Raw genomic sequence first — 19,242 nt, forward strand, 5'->3', positions numbered from 1 at the left:
TGACCAATCAGTGAACTGTTTTGACATCACATTTAGTATCGGCTCGGATTGCTTGGAACCTCATCGAGGTGGTACTAAAAAAGTACCAGGTACCAGGTACTATCCACAGTGGAATATCCCCAAAAAGCAAGCAGAGTCGAGTCAAGTCGAGTTGTACCGTGCAGTGGAAAAATGTATGTAAACTTCTGACCCACTGGAACCTGCATATTAAATTTATACATTCACATTATTCCTTCACATAATCACCTTGTCAAAACAGTCAAAATGAAGGAATAAAATAGCAAACCTTTACAAAGTTCATCAGCGGAGGGCCTACAAATGCTACAAGGATGTGTATGGGTGGGTATTCTGAAAAAAATAAAAATAAAATCATATTCATGTCTTTTTTGGTTCCCTATAATAAATATTTCTGTGAAGAACATTCAATGGGCACTTCCGTTTAATAAATAAACACAGCGGAAACACAAAATTGTGCACACTGATGCAATCGCACACTGCACCAGCAAACGTCAGGTTTTGTTGAATAACATGTGTAAGGCATGTAAAATAAGAGTAATGCAAGTAATGCTTTCATGTGCTCTTCATCTCACCCTGGTGGTTTTGATCTTGTTCCCGGAGTAGCACATCCAGCCAGAGTTGTCTGGCAGGGTCTTGCATTCCTCTCCCTCCAGACAGGGCTCCATCTCACACCACCACTTCCCAATCACTATGGAGGCTGCGAGAAGAGGATAATTGGGGTTGGCTCTTACTGGTCATTACTGCATCTGATTTTAAAAGAGGGTCACCGAAATTTAAAATTTGGACATCCGTTGCACGTTTATGTGTGCGTGAGAGAATCTTGTTCTGACTGATCTCACTGTGGATTCGGTCAAAAACCTTTTCTGCTGAAAATGGTCTGTTCTTATCAAAATCCAACCACTGCCCCCAGTGGTCAAAAAGGGAATTGTCATTGACCAAATTCTGTGTGAAAAGCCCACAGAGAGGCACCAAAATCGAGTTTAATTTTAGTTGTGAATGATGTTAAAGTGTCAACAGGAATGCATATTTTATTAGCACTACCCCCAAACCTCAACACTAAACCTAACTGTCAATGGAGTAAACATTTTAATGGAGTAAAAATGAGTGATAATGTAACCTCTGAATGCATCCTTAGAGAGACAGGTTCTCCAAAGCCCTTCTGATACGGAAGCGTATAAGGTTACCATAGATTTGCGTGACACAGCCGTTCCATAGAAATTCTATGGAGGCACACTGCCAAGGAGACAAGAGGATGTTCTTTTTGAATGGATGTCTATGGAGGAGATGCTTCACAACAAAAAATAAACTGCTTTTGTGAGAAAACAGTTAGTTGTTTAATGAATGAAATGCCTGTCAGCTAATCTTCAACATGTTTTACACTAAACAATCCTTTTGGAGTGAACTATGATAAAATTGCTGTTTTTTAAGAGAAGTCATGGATGATTGAACTACCGCGTCAGTTTATGGATCTCTCTATTCATTTGTATAGCATCAGCAATCTATCGTAAAATGCTAGTTGACTGTTACAGCCATTATGCTTTCTCCAATATTAGAACTGCAAAGGTTGTTATCTCAGTATTATAAGATCTCTGAACACCCTATCAGTAGTTCCACAGGGAAAGGTGAACTTGGGTGAATTGATGTAAAAATGTCTCTGAAACTGTTTGAAATTTTGGATCGATTCTCATCATAAATTTCAGCGTTGTCGACCAGCATTCAAAACACAACATAAGCTAGTGACCAGCTATGTTGGGGTCTTTGTTAGTACCACTAGTACATTTCTACTCTGGATGAATAGCTGATGATGTAAGGATCCTGCCTTCTGTCTGGTTTCTTGTTTACTGGCAGGATCCTGACTCGCATGTACTGTTCTTTTTTTCTGTTATTTTGTGTGCATGCTCCTCTGCCGCAACTGTTATTATGTGTCCATGTCTTTCTCTTCCTTCCTGTTTCATTCTCTGTCTTGTTTGCTGGCCCCGCCCCTTGTTTCTCTGATCTTTTAATTTGCTCCACCTGCCCCTCTTGTTTGCCTGCCTGATTTCTCCCTCTTTATATTTCCCATGTTATCTCTGTCCTGTGCTGGATTCTTCTTCATGTTGTCCTTCCTGTTTGGTCATGTTTCCCTGTTGGTCTGGTTATTTCTTGTTTTCTCTCTTTTGTTTGTTTCTGAAGTATGTTTAGGTTTTTGGTTCTAGTTCTATTGTTTCCCCTCACATGGGATTTTATGTTTAAAGCCCATCTTGCCTCTGTCCAGGATTTTATGTATTATTTTTTTTGCATCCTGCTTTTGTGTTTTTGTCTAAATGAAAACATTTTGAACACTTTCCTACAGATGTCCTACTGACCGCAGACATCTGTCAGGGGTCAGTAGGACCATTCCACAAAGTGGCACTTTATGAAAATAATTATTCTGAAATGAAATCCCATGCCAATTCATTCACTACAGTGTATTTCATGCTGCTTCCCCTTGTAGTCTTCTTAGAACTATAAGCTGTACATTTAATGAAGGTCAATTTACTGCCATTACAATGGAAAGTTTTATGCGCTGGCTTCATTTCAGCTTCTTGGGAGAAAATACAGTCATTGTGAGCCTTTTAAAAGATATCAATCTTTCCCAATTTGCTAAATTTATGATAATTTCCAAATAGAGAGAGAGAGGCCATTAAGTGCAAATGAGAGAGAGAAGGCACAGCAAGATTACATTTACATTTATGCATTTGGCAGACACTTTTTCCAAAGCGAATTACAGTGCACATATTACAGGGACAATCCCCCCGGAGCAACCTGGATTAAGTGTCTTGCTCAAGGACACAATGGTGGTGGCTGTGGGGATCGAACCAGCGCCCTTCTGATTACCAGTTATGTGCTTTAGTCCACTACGCCACCACCACTCCAGATAGGAGGTGTTCAGGAGTTTGAGAGCATCTTATCTTTGCATCACTATGATAATGAATGAATATGATATGGATTTATTAATGCATCACTACTCATCTATGACATATCCAGTACAGCCTTTGAAATGTTATTTACTGTCGGACATCAAATTTTTAAGGAGAGAAAGAGTGTTACAACATGTCTAGCACTTATAGCCTATGAATATTGTGATACAAGTTGGAAGCATTTACTTGAGAGAAGAAGATGAACTTGTTCCAGCTATTTACTTGTTTCTGTTTGACGAGCGCTTAAGATGTTAGTGACTTAGTGAATCTAAACTTAAGTGCTGATCAGATTCATTAATATTGAAAACCCCAAAATCACTCAACCAATGGTTGTTTCCTTGTGATTCATTGGAAAAATTACTTTATCTTCCCTTTGATTTGGCTGTGCTCCATGCTGTATTTTCTCCATGCAAAAGGTGAACAAATATTCATGTTTTATAGACTGTTCACACATGTATAATTTTCAAAGCTCTTGCTCAGACAAATCTAATGCTACTCTTCCATTTTTTGCCAGTTCAACATGGCCAAGGTAACAGAGCAATACACAAATACATGGCAGCATTTCCACAGGCAAGAGTTTCTTGTTTTGATAAAAATTCATTTTACAGAGGTCTCTTATCCTCCAAAAAGTAAACAAAGAATCTCATAAATAACATGAAGCAAGAGTTCAGTCTAATATTCTAGAATGTCAATGCTATTTCTCTTTGTATTAGCCTAAAATAAAGAAAACGTCTCGGGTTACATGTGTAACCCTTGTTCCCTGAAAAAAGCGGAACGAGATGCTGCGCTTTTGCTAAGCGCTACGGGGAACAACTCTAGCTGTGAACCGAGCTGAATAATGTGTGAAACACGTCAATGAACATTGACCGGAATTTATAGCCTCGGCTGATGTAATCATTAGATGCACCTGCGGCCAGGCTATAAATGGATACGTCACCAGGTGTCGTCAGATACTTCTTTTTGAAGAGCAGTCCTGGGATGTCCCAGTGCGGCAAAGAAGCGCAGCATCTCGTTCCGCTTTTTTCAGGGAACAAGGGTTACACATGTAACCCGAGACGTTCCCTTTACAAAAAGCTTCACTTTGATGCTGCGCTTTTGCTAAGCGCTACGGGGAACGCAATACCCACGCTGCCGCACTGGGGCAGTCCAGACCCCTACGGTTGTGGTGTGCTCACAAGAACACGAGAGGTCTCAGACATGAGCTTGAGATGTCTACTCAAGGGCGTAAGAGCCCGGAGTAGCATAAACATCTAAACCGTAAAATTATATTAATGTGTGCGGAGAGGACCAACCTGCCACACCACAAACTTGTTCGGTGTCAAATCAAGGGCGTAAGAGCCCAGAGTGGCAAGAACATCCAAACTATAAAAGTTGAATGAATGTGCACAGAGAGGACCGACCTGACGCACCACAAACTTGCTGCAGAGGGAGACCTCTAGCCAAGGCTTTAGAGGAGGAGAGCCCTCTGGTAAAACCTACTGGCGAAGCTTGACCATGCACCTCGTAGGCCCGGGCAGTAAGGTCCCTCACCCAAAGTGACAGCCCGGTCACGGCTTCAAAGTGAAGAACTGCTGCCCTGACTTTACGCCACTAGCAAATGCGGTGGACATAATTCTGAAGGGCACAGACTGGACAAAGTCTAGTCTTCAGCTGCTCCGGCATTACAAACGGCAGGGAGCAGAAGGCTTAGAGAATGACTGGCCAAGGGTCGCGAAAGGCACCTTGGGCAGGTAGTCAGGGTGAGGGTGCAAAGAATGCTTTTGGTCCTACCTGGGGCATCTCAAAACAGGCCGGCAAAAGAGACAGAGCCTTTAGGTACCCAAGTCTACTTAGAGACGTAATTGCCATATGAAAAACCATCTTGAGAGTCAGAAGTCTACCAAACGCTGACTCTAGAGGTTTTAAAAAGGGGGGTCTTACCCTATGAAGAGGTCCTAGCAAGGATGCCCACCGCCCACCGAGCGTGGCAAACCGAAGTGGAGGCCACATAGAACCTGGCAGTGGTGAGGCAAGTGCCCGCTGACAGTTCTTTCTACAGAGACTCCAAAACTGAAGCAAACTGGCAGTTAGCTGGTTCTGTAATATGAACTTATTAGAAGGAAACGCATGCAGGCACATTAGTGCCATGTATGCGTCACCATGATCAGGGGGGGTTATTGACTCAGGGAGAAGTAGAGGAGACATTGCGCTATCAACAGAGGCGAAGAGGTCCTCTTCTGCCCTGTAAAATCTACCCAGATCAGTTCCAAGTGGAGGGAGCCCTAGCACTTGAAATGGTCTCGATAACCTCAGGAGAAAGCCCTGCGAACCTCAGTTGGTACCCTACAGGGGCCAAGCATGAAAGGTTTCACAATTCGGGCCGGGGATGAATATGTCCCCTGAGCCTGAGAAAGAAGGTCCTCCCTGTTCGGAATCGACCAAGGCGAACCGTAGAGGAGAGATATTAACTCCGAGAACCATATCCTGTTCAGCCAGCGCTGCGCCATAAGTAGGAGGCAAGACCCTTGCTGGTGAACATTGGCCAAGACTCCTGGGAGCAGAGAAACCGGGAAAAGAAACGCATACAGATGTGCTGTGGGTCATGTATGTGACTCAACTTCCAGACCCGGGGGGGCTGGGTGACTCAGGGAGAAGTAGAGGAGACATTGCGCTATTCATAGAGGCGAAGAGGTCCTCTTCTGCCCTAAGATCTCACCCAAACTTGTTCCAAGTGGAAAAAGCCCGGCATTTAAAATGGTCTCGATAACCTCAGGAGAAAGCCCCGTGTCCTTCAGTTGGTACCCTTAGGGGCCGAACATGAAAGATTCCACAATTCGGGGCATGGATGAAATATTGCCCTGTGCCTGAGATAGAGGATCCTTCCTGTTCAGAATCGCCAAGGCGAGCCGTCGAGGGAAGAGATTAGCTCGAGAACCAAGCCCTGTTCGGCCAGCGGTGCTATCAGTAAGAAGCAAAAAACCCTTGCTGGCGAACTCTGGCCAACTACTACCTTAGGGTGGAGTTTTCACTCCCCTGTTGGTATTTTCTATCTAGACAGTAAATCTGCTCCCACATACGGGCATCCAGGGATATAACTGCCCTGTGTGACAGGTGCTTACCCTGGGCCCTAAGGAGAATCCGACGCGTCAGAAATACAGCTGACAAGAACGTGGATTTCCCTGATGATTTATGTGAGAGGCTACCGCTGTATTGCCCACCCGCACAAAGACATGGCAGCCTCAGGAGGAAGTATTTCAGAGCCAGAAATACAGCCATCAACTCGAGACAGTGACTGTGACAACTGAGCTGATGACCCTCCTATCCCCTTAAGCTGGATGACCACTTAAGGCCGCTACCCAGCCCGTCAGGGAGGCATCTGTCGTTAGCAGCCTGCGACAACAAGACACACCTAGAGTGGGACCCAAGGTAGAAAACCGGGGTCTGAACCACATAGGAAGGGAACGAAGCCCGAGGCGCGTAACCCTTATTAGCCTAGGGGGTTTGGCCCTTGGAGGAAAACCCCCTGGCTTTGAACCACAACAAAAATGGTCTTATGCAGAAGGTCCAGAGGGATCACAGAGGACGCAGTCACTTTGAGACCTAGTAGAACCTTGACCTAGCCTGACTTTGCTCAGGGTATACTGAATGGACTCGATTCTAGCGGGAGACAGTTGTGCCCGCATAGTGATCGAACATCATACCCAATGGACAGTGTTCTGAGCGGGAGAGAGGACGCTTTTCATGGCGTTGAGCCTCTACCCCATAGAAACTAGATGAGCTAAGACGGTATCACTGTGCTGAACTGCCAGTTCCTGGAACTGCTCTAGGATCAGCCAGTCGTCTACATAATTCAGAATGCATATGCCCCGGAGTCGCAAGGAGCCAGCGCTACATCATGCATTGTGAATGTGTGGGTAAAAAGGGCTAGGCTGAGTGAAAGAACCTGACCCTGGAAGACTTCGCCCCCGGAAGTGAACCTCAGGAACTTTCCATGTTGTGGCAGAACTTCTAAATGAAGTATAGAAGTGCGTCATAAGATCGATGGTGACCAGCCAAACGAGTTGTAGGGCCTGAGACACGACCGTCTTGACAGGCATCATCTTGGACTTGAACACCCACGGGTAGTTCAAGCTTTAAGATGTAAGCCAGACGCCACCCCTCACCCTCCATGGGAAATGGGAAGTATTTAGTGTAATAACCTAACTCTCTCCCTGGAAGGGGAACACATACCATGGCCCCTTTAACCAGGAGATTGAGTTTTTTTTTTTTACATAAAAAAAAATCCGGTTCACGGTAGTGAGAACATGCCGTTGAAACACGGAAAAGCGGCGAGTGAATTAAATCCTGACGCCCTTATAAGACCCACAGAAAAGAATATATCCGGCAGAAGTTTCCATGCTGCCAGGATCTCTGAGAGGGGTATTATATTTTAACACTTCCTGTTGAGGGGTTGTCGAGTGTTTCGAGTCCTGAATAAAATGCAGGAACAGCGAAAACACCCAATTTTGATGGAAGCCTCTGCAACCCGAAACACCAAGAGGTGGCAGGGATGGAGGGGCTTCGAGGGGGTACCTGGAGGGGTGAAGTGAAGCACGCGACCCGTCCAGAGGGGAGCTACCCCCTAATCTAGGCGCAAGACCGCCAGGGTTTTCTCTTACTAGAATTTATAGTCCTGAGGTCTTGCTTCGGGGGCTGGCGAGGGCGGCGAGACTGTCCCCAATCCCTGGGAGGAGGAGCATAGTGTGCAGAGCAGCACCAGCCTGACCTGCTGCTTGATAAGCCCTTCCCACTGAAGTGGAGGTTGTCCTGCAAGGCTTTGAGGGGAGAGAGGGCTTCTTAAGTGACGATGCCGAGCCCGGCGAGAGATAGCCCGCAAGCGTCTCTTCGACCGGCGGCATCACTGAATATCCCCTAATTATATAATTATATCCCCTAATTTGGAGCGTTTGGAGCATTTGGGGGTCTCTTTGTCGCGTGGCCAGTCCAATCTGGCAACCGCACGAGTAACAACATCGAGCAATTCCTCCGTAGATGTTTTATCGCGGACGGAAAGCTCGGAGGCGGGAAGAGAAACGCGATCCACCTCATGATCCGAAGAAGCGTCGAGATCATGTGAAGGACCAGCTGGGTTTGGGGAGAGAGTGAGAAAAAGAGATCAACCCGTCTCTTGCTCCTCAACCAAATCCATGCAAGAGCCCCACGAACGATTTTTTATTTTTATTTTTTTTCGTGAGTGCTGACTCCCGGAAGCAAGCGAGGCGAGCACGACGCACTCCGCCTGTTAAAGCAAATCGTAGTGCTCGCACCCGCCCTGCTGCAACGCGAGAGCAGCGTGCTCTTACCCCCAAACAAACTGTTATGTATGACCTTTTCTTGTTTTACCATTGCCCCTTCGTTTTCCATTTTTGTCCCTTTTGTTATTTCATAGTTTTCACTGTTGTCCCTTTTGTAGCTCCACAGTCTTGTTAGCGTTCGTGTTTTCTGTCATTGTTTTCACCTGTCCTCATTAGTTTGCCATTTGCTTCTGTTATCATCTTGTTATCTTGTTTTGAGTTCTATTTGTTCACTGGCCCCTTTGTCCCTTGTTCATGTATTTATACCCCGGTTTTTGGTTCAGTCCTTGTCTATTGTTGAATGTTTGTGAATGTAGTTAGCCTGGTCTGTGTTCCCTGCCCGAAGTTCTCTGTTCTTTTTTATTTCCCCATTGAGGGCTTTTCTTTGTATTTTGTTAGTAATAAAGTAAGCTGCATTTGGATCCTCAACCTTCATCTGCCTTCATTGCCTTACATTCGTGACACAAACAGAGCAAAAACTGATGTGTGTCCTCTTCAGCTATAGAGCGAGAAGAGGGGAACGCGCACCGTTTGTGGCTTTCAGTCATTCTCTCTTTTTCTAAACAGAAGAGAACAACGTTCACTGCACACTGCCTAACTGATTCTAACTTCTAACAGAGGAAAGAAAGTTTTGACAGGGTTTGTGAAACACACAGAAACAGAATCGCTCTGAAAAAGAGTTTCTGGCGACACCTGGTGGCGTATCCATTTATAGCCTGGCCGCAGGTGCATCTAATGATTACATCAGCCGAGGCTATAAATTCCGGTCAATGTTCATTGACGTGTTTCACACATTATTCAGCTCGGTTCACAGCTAGATTTGTTCCCCGTAGCGCTTAGCAAAAGCGCAGCATCAAAGTGAAGCTTTTTGTAAAGGGAACATGGAGCGGTTTTAATGGGCACCAGTGAAATCTCCAGTGATTATTGTAACAAATCAGATGAGGAGTGAGGATCTAGATGCAGTTTTAATAGAAAAACAAAAGATGAACAGGGTAACTCGGTGAAACAATACAACACAGGGAAAAAATAAAACATCCACGATGGGAAAACCAAAATATAAACAAGAGAAACATTTAACAACTGACAATGAATGAACAAACAACAGGGCTTAAATACACAAGGATAATGATTAAATTAAACACAGATGAGAACAATGAAGCTGGTAGTGATGAGGGCAGGGAATTATGGGAAGTGTAGTCCGGAACAGATGGCAAGTGAGAAACACAGGGCAGACAACAGGGAATCGTGACATAACCCCCCCTCAAATGAGTGGATTCTAGACGCTAAGAAACCCACAAAAACAAAAAACAAATCGTCCAAGGAGTGAACTGGGGGGACTGGGTCAGGAGGCCTGGAAGGTGCCCACAGGACGGGGACTGGGTCAGGAGGCCTGGGAGGTGGCCACCGGATGGGGACTGGGTCAGGAGGCCTGAGAGGCGGCCGCAGGACGGAGACTGGAAACCAACTGGAAGTTGTCCATTTGCGAGGGGTATTGTCAGGATCCCGCTTTCTATCTGGTTTCTTGTTTACTGGCAAGATCCTAACACCTATGTACTGTTCTGTTTTTCTGTTAATTTTGTGTCCATGTGTTCATCTGCTTGAACACATTGGCAGTCTGCATTTGGGTTCTTCCTGACAAATCCCTGACAGATGTCTGCGGTCAGTAGGACCATTCCACGAAGTTTCACTTTATGAAAATAATTATTCTGAAATGAAATCCCATGCCAATTCATTCACTACAGTTGTATTTCATGCTGTTTTCCCTTGTAGTCTTCTTAGAACTATAAGCTATACAGCAGTGGCCAAAAGTTTTGGCAGTGACATAAATATTGTGTTTCGCAAAGTTTTCTTCTTCAGTTGTTGTGGTGTTGATTCACAATATTTCTAGATTATTGTGCAGAGTGATCAGATGCATTTTAAATTGCAAAAAACTTCATTTGGCCAAAAATATGAACTTTATTTATATGAACTCAGTTTTTTGGCCCTGGGACAAAATTACCAGCTAACATCATTTCACTAATCATATCAGCAGCAACTGGGAAAGTGTGAATGAGTACTAATCAGGTGAAATCACTCTATCATTCTGATTGGATTATTAGAGCAGACTGATTGCTATAAAATGAGGGAAGAATTGCTTTCAATCATTGTGTTCTTGTTAGCAATGGTTACCTCTAAAGAAAGACGTGCAGCCATCATCTCTTTGTATCAAAATGGCGACACATGCAAGGAAATTGCTGCAAAGAATATTGCACCTGAAAGAACCATTTACCGGATCATCAAGAACTTCAAGGAGAAAGGTTCAACTGCAGTGAAGAAGGCTTCAGGATGTAGCAGAGTGTCCAGCAAGCTCCAGGACCATCTCCTTCTGAGGACTCAGCTACGGAATCGTGTCACTACCAGTGCAGAGCTTGCTAAATATTTGCAGTAGGTTGTGTGAGTGAATCTGCACGCACAGTGAGGCGAAGACTTTTGGACAATGGCTTGGTCTCAAGAAGAGCAGCAAAGAAGCCACTTCTCTCTAAGAAAAACATCAAGGACAGACTGAAATTCTGCAGGAAGTACAATAATTGGACAGCAGAAAACTGGTGCAAATATATATTCTCTGATGAATCCCCCTTACTGTTCTGGACATCTGGAAAACAGATAGTCCAGAGAAGAAAAGGTGAACGCTACCATGAGTCCTGTGTCGTGCCAACAGTGAAGCATCCTGAGACCATCCATGTGTGGGGTTTCTTTTCATCCAAGGGAATGGGTCCTCTCACAATTCTTGCCAAAAACACTGCCATGAATAAAGAATGGTATCAAAACCTCCTGCAAGAGCAACTTCTCCCAACGATCCTAAAGCAATTTGGTGATGATCCGTGCATTTTCCAGCATGATGGAGCACCATGTCACAAGGCAAGAGTGATAATGAAGTGGCTCAGAGATCATTACATTGAAATTTTAGATCTGTGGCCAGGCAACTCCCCCGATCTTAATCCCATAGAGAACCTGTGGTCAATTCTCAAAAGGTGAGTGGACAAACAGAAGCCCACAAATTGTGATCAACTCCGAGCACTAATAAGTCAAGAATGGATCGCCATCAGTCAGGATTTGGCCCAGAAGCTGATATCCAGCATGCCAGAGCGAACTGAAGAGGTTATGAAGAACAAGGGTCAACACTGTAAATATTGACTCTTTGCATATATTGAATGTTTTTGCCAATAAAGCTTTAAAACTCATGAAATGATACTCAATGTTTTCCAAACTTTGCAAAACACAGTTTATGTCACTGCCAATACTTTTGGCCATGGCTGTACATTTAATAAAGGTAAATTTACTGCCATTACAATGTAAAGTTCCCCGTCTGTCTCTTTCTCGACGTTGTGTCGGAGAAGCGACACTAGGGTTCTCTCTTGAGCACCGAATATGCCTCTGATCTATGAAAAAAGGCCAATGAGAAGTTGGCAGATAGTATTTGCATACCTCGCCCCCAGACATACGGTATAAAAGCGAGGAAATACTATGAGTTCGTTCAGAAATTTTCTTCAGAGCCGATGGTTGTGCATGCTGTTTGCTACGAGTCACACCTGTTCCTGTATTCCTCTGATGCTCTGCATGCTGTTGGATTAACAGCGCATTACAGCGGCTTTCTCCTTCCTTGCACGGCAGAATTGTCAATAATAGAGCTATTTTCTTTGTCTCTGGGTCACCTGGCCCGCCACCAGATCTCAACAGTCCCGGCATGCTGGACGTGGACCCCCCACCTTCAGCCCCACGACTGTTCCCCGGCCGGCCGGTTCCGACGAGTTCAGAGGACGCCTACACCGGACCTCCTCCTCAGTTGCTAACCCGCCCCCTGCCGGGTGTGCGGAGCAAGGTAAGTGCTTTGAGTCTTTTCTCAGTACTAGAGCCTTGGGATGCACCCTTGCCTCCCGACGCCATACTACCTGCTCCGCCCCGCTGCAAAGCTCCGCTGGGTACGTCGAAAATACTCGTCCCTTTGGTGCCCCTAGCACGGAGATTGGATGTGTGGCTTTCACTTCCCAACCTGTCACACTGGCTGGCCCGGACCATCCTACTCGGTTACGCAATTCAGTTTGCCAGGCCCCGCCCCCCTTCACGGGCATCCGCTTTACTGCAGTACACGGCAAACATGTCAAATCCCTCTGCATGGAAATCGCTACTCTTTTACTCAGATGCGATAGAGCTTGTCCCTCCAACTGAAATGAAGAAGGGTTTCTACAGCCCTTACTTCATTGTACCAAGAAAGGCGGCGGCTTACGACCGATCTTGGACTTGCGGGTTTTCAACCGGGCTTTGCTCAAACTCCCATTCAAAATGTTCACGCAAAAACACATCTTAACTTGCGTCCGGCATCTAGATTGGTTCCCAGCGGTAGACCTGAAGGACGCGTACTTCCACGTCACAATTCTGCCTCAACACAGACCCTTTCTACGGTTCGCATTCGACGGCCAGGCATACCAGTACAAAGTCCTCCCCTTCAGCATGTGTCTGTCCACTCGCATCTTCACGAAAGTCGCAGAGGCAGCTCTTGCCCCGCTCCAAGAAGCCGGCATCCGCATACTCAATTACCTCGATGACTGGCTCATACTGGCCCACTCCCGAGAGTTACCATGCACTCACAGAGACCAGGTGCTCAGGCACCTCAGGGCTTCAGGTCAACCAGGAAAAGTGCAAGTGCGCCCCGATTCAGAGCATCTCTTTCCTCTGTATGGAGTTAGACTCAATGTCAGCACACCTCACCAACGATCGTGCGCAGTCAGTACTGAAATGCCTCACCAAGTTCAGGCCAGGCACAACAGTCCCTTTAAAACTCTTCCAGAGGCTCCTGGGGCATATATGAGACAACTTCAGCACTGGCTTCAGACTTGAGTCCCGAGACGAGCATTGCGCCGTGGCACGCACTGTGTGATGATCACCCCCACCTGCCGCCAGACATTCAAACCCTGGACAGACCCCTTCTTTTCTACGGGCAGGAGTACCCTTGCAGCAGGTGTCCCGATGCGTCCTGGGCACGACCGACGCCTCCAGACTGGGTTGGGGCGCCATGTGCAACGGGCACGCAGCTGTGGGCCAATGGAGAGGGGCCCCACTGCCCTGGCACATCAATTGCCTAGAGTTGCTGACTGTTTTCTTTGCCCTGCGGAAGTTCCTCCCATTAGTTCGGGACAAACATGTCCTAGTCAGGTCAGACAGCACCACTGTGGTAGCCTACATAAATCGCCATGGCGGTGTACGCTCCCGCCACATGTCGCGACTCACCCGTCATCTCCTCCTTTGGAGACTCAGGTCGCTGCGTGCCACTCACATCCCCGGAAAACTCAATGTGATAGCGGACATGCTGTTATGACAACGCTTGCCCAGCGGAGAGTGGAGTCTTCACCCCGAGTCGGTCCATCTAATTTGGGAACGATTCGGCAAGGCCCAGGTAGATCTGTTTGCCTCCTGAGCGACCTCCCACTGCCCGCTCTGGTATACCCGAACAGAGGCTCCCCTCGGGGCAGACGCACTGGCACACAGCTGGCCCGTGGGGCTGCGCAGGTATGCAGTTCCCCAGTGAGCCTTCTTGCACAGGTGCTGTGCAAGGTCAGGGAGGACGAGGAACAAGTCACACTAGTGGCTCCTTATTGACAGCCCCTCCCTGGAAAATTCCCCTGAGGAAGGACCTTCTTTCTCAGGGGCAGGGCACACACTGGCATCTGCACCCAGACCTTTGGAACCTCCACGTCTGGCCCCTGGTCGGGATGCGGAAGATCTAGCCGGTCTACCACCTACCGTCGTAGACACTATCAACCAAGCCAGAGCCCTGAAGTGGTGCTTGTTCGCAAATTGCTGTTCTTCCCGGGCCGCAGAGGTGCGCAGTTAGGTCAGTGCTCTTATTCCTGCAAGAGAGGCTGGACCCTTCCACCCTAAAGGTGTATGTCACTGCTATTGCGGCCCACCTCAACGCAGTAGACGGCAAGTCCTTGGGTAAGCACTATTAATCATCAGGTTCCTAAGAGACGCCCGGAGGTTAAATCCCGGCCAAGTCTGTTCCCCTCCTGGGACCTCTCAGTAGTCCTCGCGTACATCATGCTAAATGTATGATAATTTTTAAATAGAGAGAGAGCCATTAAGTGCAAATGTGAGAGAGAAGGCACAGCAAGATAGGAGGTGTTCAGGAGTTTGAGAGCATCTTATCTTTGCATCACTATGATAATGTATGAATATGATATGGATGCATTAATGCATCACTACTCATTTATGACATATGCAGTACAGCCTTTGAAATGTTATTTATTGTCAGACACCAAATGTTTAAGGAGAAACATGTCTAACACTAATAGGCTATGAATATTGTTATACAGGTTGGAAGCATTTACTTGAGAGAAGAAGATGAGCTTGTTTCTGTTTGACGAGCGCTTAAGATGTTAGCGACTTAATACATTTCCGTGATAATGGCACTAAACTTAAGTACAGCTCAGATTCATTAATATTGAAAACCCCAGAAGCACTCAACCAATGGTTATTTCCTTGTGAATTGCCTGAAAATGACTTTATTTTCCTATAAACTTTGATTTGGCTGTGCTCCATGCTGTAATTTCTCCATGCAAAAGGTGAACAAATATTCATGTTTTATAGACTTTGCTCACATGTATAATTTTCAACGCTCTTGCTCAGGCAAATCTAACGCTACTCTTCCATTTTGTGCCAGTTCAACATGGCCAAAGTAACAGAGCAATACACAAATACATGGCAGCATTTCCTCAGGCAAGAGTTTCTTGTTTTGATAAAAATTCACTTTACAGAGGTCTCTTATCCTCCAAAAAGTACACAAAGAATCTCATAAATAACATCTAGCCCTCAATGTCATGTAGAGAGCGAGAGAGTTCAGTCTAATATTCTAGAATATCAATGCTATTTCTCTTTGTATTAGCCTAAAATAAAGAAAACATGGAGCAGATTTAATGGGCACCAGTGAAATCTCCAGAGATCATAAAATGCAACAGAATTAGATCACAAAATGTACCATTTAAACCATAGTTTCTGTTTAAATATCTTTGTTTACTATAAATCTGCTTACTGCTACAAAACAATAATAAATTAATATGGGATAACCTTTAAAATGTGTCTCAAAAAGCTTTTAGAATCTTTCTATAATTGTATTTAATTTGTTTCTTGGTGGAAACTACCCTACAAAAAAACAGCTTAAACTAAGCTAAGCTGGTTCTGCGGGTCTTAGCTGGTCTCCCAGGTTGGTCTGCTAGTGGGGTTTTGGGTACTTGCCAGCTGGCCAGTCTGGGAGATCAGCTAGACCATCTTAAGCCTGCTAAGACCAGCTTACCAGTTTAAGCTGGCTTAAGCATTGTTTATAAACACTGATCAACCACAACATTAAAAACACCTGCCTAATATTGTGTATGTCTCCCTCGTGCTGTCAAAACAGTGCCAACCCGCATCTCAAAATAGAATTCTGAGATGTTATTCTTCTCACCAAAACTGTACAGGGCAGTTATCTGAGTTAGCGTAGACTTTGTCAGTTCTAAACAGTCTGGCCATTCTCTGTTGACCTCTCTCATCAACAAGGCATTTCCGTCCACAGAACTGTAACTCACTGGATGTTTATTTTTATTTTTTTTATTTTGCACCATTTGGATTAATTTTAGAGACTGTTGTGCGTGAAAATCCAAGGATATCAGCAGTTACAGAAATACTCAAACCAGCCCATCTGGCACCAACAATCATGCCACGGTCCAAATCACTGAGATCAAATTTTTCCGCATTCTGATGGTTAATGCAAACATTAATTGAAGCTCCTGACCCATATCTGCCTATGATTTTATGCACTGCTGCCACATGATTGGCTGATTAGATGATCGCATGTATGATAGTCTGTGCCAGACGGGCTGGTTTTAGTATTTCTGTAACTGCTGATCTCCTGGGATTTTCACACATAACAGTCGAATTTACTCAGAATGGTGCCAAAAAAAAATCAAACATCCAGTGAGCGGAGTTCTATGGATGGAAATGCCTTGTTGATGAGAGAGGCCAACAGAGAATGGCCAGACTGGTTAAAACTGACAAAGTCTACGGTAACTCAGATAAGATTAACCCCTACCCCTAAACCTAACCTTAACCATACCTTAGAAAAAATATCATTGGTTATTTATATATTAGTAATACGGTGATGCAATCTACACACAAGCAATGCCAAGCCGCGGGAACGAGTTGATCGACAGATTCTGGATCTGGATCAAATCACTGCAATGTTTTAGAGTTTTATCTGGCGCAACTTCACAAAACCAAAAATTTGCTTGGAAAAAAAGAAGCGTAAAATTGAAAAGCAAATCCAGCAGCACTTGTGGAGTGGAGAATAATTCAAACTTTATTTTGCCAACGCATTTCAGCATCTAGGCCTTCATCAGGGCTAAAACAATACATGTGGATTAAAAGGTTTTTCAATACAAACAAAGGCAGAGTTCAAATTAACAAACATGTAAATCACATGGTTTAGTATCTTCCAATTATATCACAGTGAAAATAAAACATGTTATTACATTTCAACCAATGGTATCTTCTTGTCTTCTTGTAAAAATGTTTCTCATCTAATAAAAATACATAAAAACATAACCAAACATACTGAACTGACCCTCAACACTGGAGCCACGCAGGGCTGTGTTCTCAGCCCACTCCTGTATTCCCTATACACACATGACTGTGTGGCAACACATAGCTCCAATGACATCATTAAGTTTGATGATGATATGACGATGGTAGGTCTGATCACTGACAATGATGAAACAGCCTACAGAGAGGAGGTGCACACTCTGACACGCTGGTGTCAGGAGCACAACCTCTCCCTCAACGTCAGTAAAACCAAGGAGCTTGTTGTGGACTTCAGGAAGAAAGACGGAGAACACAGCCCCATCACCATCAATGGAGCACCGGTGGAGAGAGTCAGCAGATTCAAGTTCCTCGGTGTCCACATTACTGAGGAACTCACATGGTCCGTCCACACTGAGGCCGTTGTGAAGAAGGCTCACCAGCGCCTCTTCTTCCTGAGACGGCTGAGTAAGTTTGGAATGAACCACCAGATCCTCACACAGTTCCACACCAGCACTGTAGAGAGCATCCTGACTGGCTGCATCACTGCCTGGTACACCAATAGCACTGCCCACAACCGCAAAGACCAGCAAAGGGTGATGCGAACTGCCAGAAACATCATCGGAGGTTAGCTTCCCTCCCTCCAGGACATCTATAACAGGCAGTGTGTGAAAAAAGCTTGGAGGATCATCAGAGACTCCAGCCACCAGAGTCATGGTCTGTTCTCACTGCTACCATCAGGCAGGCGGTATCGCAGCATCAGGACACGCACCAGCCGACTACATGACAGCTTCTTCCCCCAAGCAATCAGACTTTTGAACACTTGATCTATCACGATCAACAATCAGCACTGCACTTTATTAATTATCATCTTGTATCACACACTGGACTGTCAAATATATTCTCCCCAAATCAACTACTGTATATATATTTTATATACCCTTATTTTATTTTTTTTATTGTATGTGTATTCTATATTGTGTGTATTGTTTACTGTACATTGTATACTGTGTTTTGTAAGTATGTGTACATTTGTTATGTAAATTGTGTTGTGTAAATATGTTGTTTATTGTAATTGGTACTGCTATGTTATTCGGAACTGCACACAAAACTTTCACCTACTGTTGCACTTGTGTACACAGTAGTGTGACAATAAAGTGATTTGATTTGATTGATAAAATATTTATAAACAAAGAGTTGATCAAATTAGGAATTTGAAATAATTGAAAAATTCTTAAGAAATCTTTTAAAACCAACTCTTCTTTCATACCTTATTTTAAAAAAAATAAAAAATGCCTCTCTCTTTTTAAGGAGCTGATCAATGTTGCCTCCTATTGCTGGGGATTTTATATGTTCAACACCAAAGAACAAAAAGGAGGACATGGGATGGTTATGTTCTTTAAAGTGTCTTGCCATGGGATTGGTAAGTTCACTCCTTGAAAACGTGATACAAATGAGCAGGAAACATTAGGGACAAAGTAGTTAGAGCTTATCTCCCAATGGAACTTGTAACTAATACCCTTATGTTGCAGGGCGGAGGGCGGGTCCCTGTCATGATTCTACACACCCTGTCCATTATTAGGCTAATCAAGCCTCCGAGCCGGTTTCCGCCTCCTCCTTTCCATTGAACTGCTTTACAACTTACAGGATCAGTTCCTCTTGGAAACATTAACACATGTATTGTTTTAGCCCTGATGAAGGCCTAGATGCCAAAACGCATTGGCAAAATGAAGTTTGAATTATTCTCCACTCTGCAAGTGCTGCTGGATTTGCTTTTCAATTTTACTCTTCTTTTTTCCAAGCACCTTGTTGGTTTTGTGAAGTTGCGCCAGAATAACTCTATTACTTGACCGATATCCGGAACGCACTCACCATGGAAGAATCAGATTTGACCAACATTGCTCAATCTTTAGGAGCTTCAGTCTTCAGTGGTTTTAAACCTAATGACATATTAAGGGACACTACTTTATTTGAACATGATGAAACACAGGAATGAACAGGAAGACCACTTTATGAGAATCAAATGGCACGCCATCACTCTTTCAGATTATATAAGGAAACAATTTATCCCTAGAGGATTACGGATCTTCAAGGAGCCCTCCTCTGGTAAGGACAATGCATAATTTATTACACAGTCGTATAGTATCCTCAACAAATGTTAATTTGCAATTATAGCACTAACCATTCTGTATCTAGAGTAAATGAAGAAGAAAACAAACTTCAACAAAGTATACAAGAAAATGAGCAGCTACTTGAGCACAGTTGTTACATATACCTTGTCTTGTTTCTCTGTTGCCCTTTGTCTGCCATTTTTGTCACCTTTGCATTCCTTAGTTTTCACATTTGTCCCTTGTGTAGCTCCTTAGTCTCTTTGTTAGCTTTCTTGT

General features: G+C 44.6%; 1 protein-coding gene across 1 annotated transcript in view; it reads right to left on the minus strand.

Annotated features, from left to right (window-relative positions):
* LOC127629046 (chemokine-like protein TAFA-1) overlaps nt 1-19,242 on the minus strand; it is an 85,320-nt gene that overhangs the window by 10,104 nt on the left and 55,974 nt on the right. Inside the window, exons 4-5 of the mRNA XM_052106061.1 lie at nt 591-715; nt 287-348 (exon numbers count right to left, since the gene is read on the minus strand). Of these exons, the coding sequence (XP_051962021.1) occupies nt 322-348; nt 591-715 (152 nt within the window). The 3' untranslated portion in view covers nt 287-321. The remainder of the gene's footprint in view (nt 1-286; nt 349-590; nt 716-19,242) is intronic.

Source organism: Xyrauchen texanus, chromosome 35 (genome assembly GCF_025860055.1).
Source record: "Xyrauchen texanus isolate HMW12.3.18 chromosome 35, RBS_HiC_50CHRs, whole genome shotgun sequence".
Lineage (NCBI taxonomy): Eukaryota > Metazoa > Chordata > Actinopteri > Cypriniformes > Catostomidae > Xyrauchen > Xyrauchen texanus.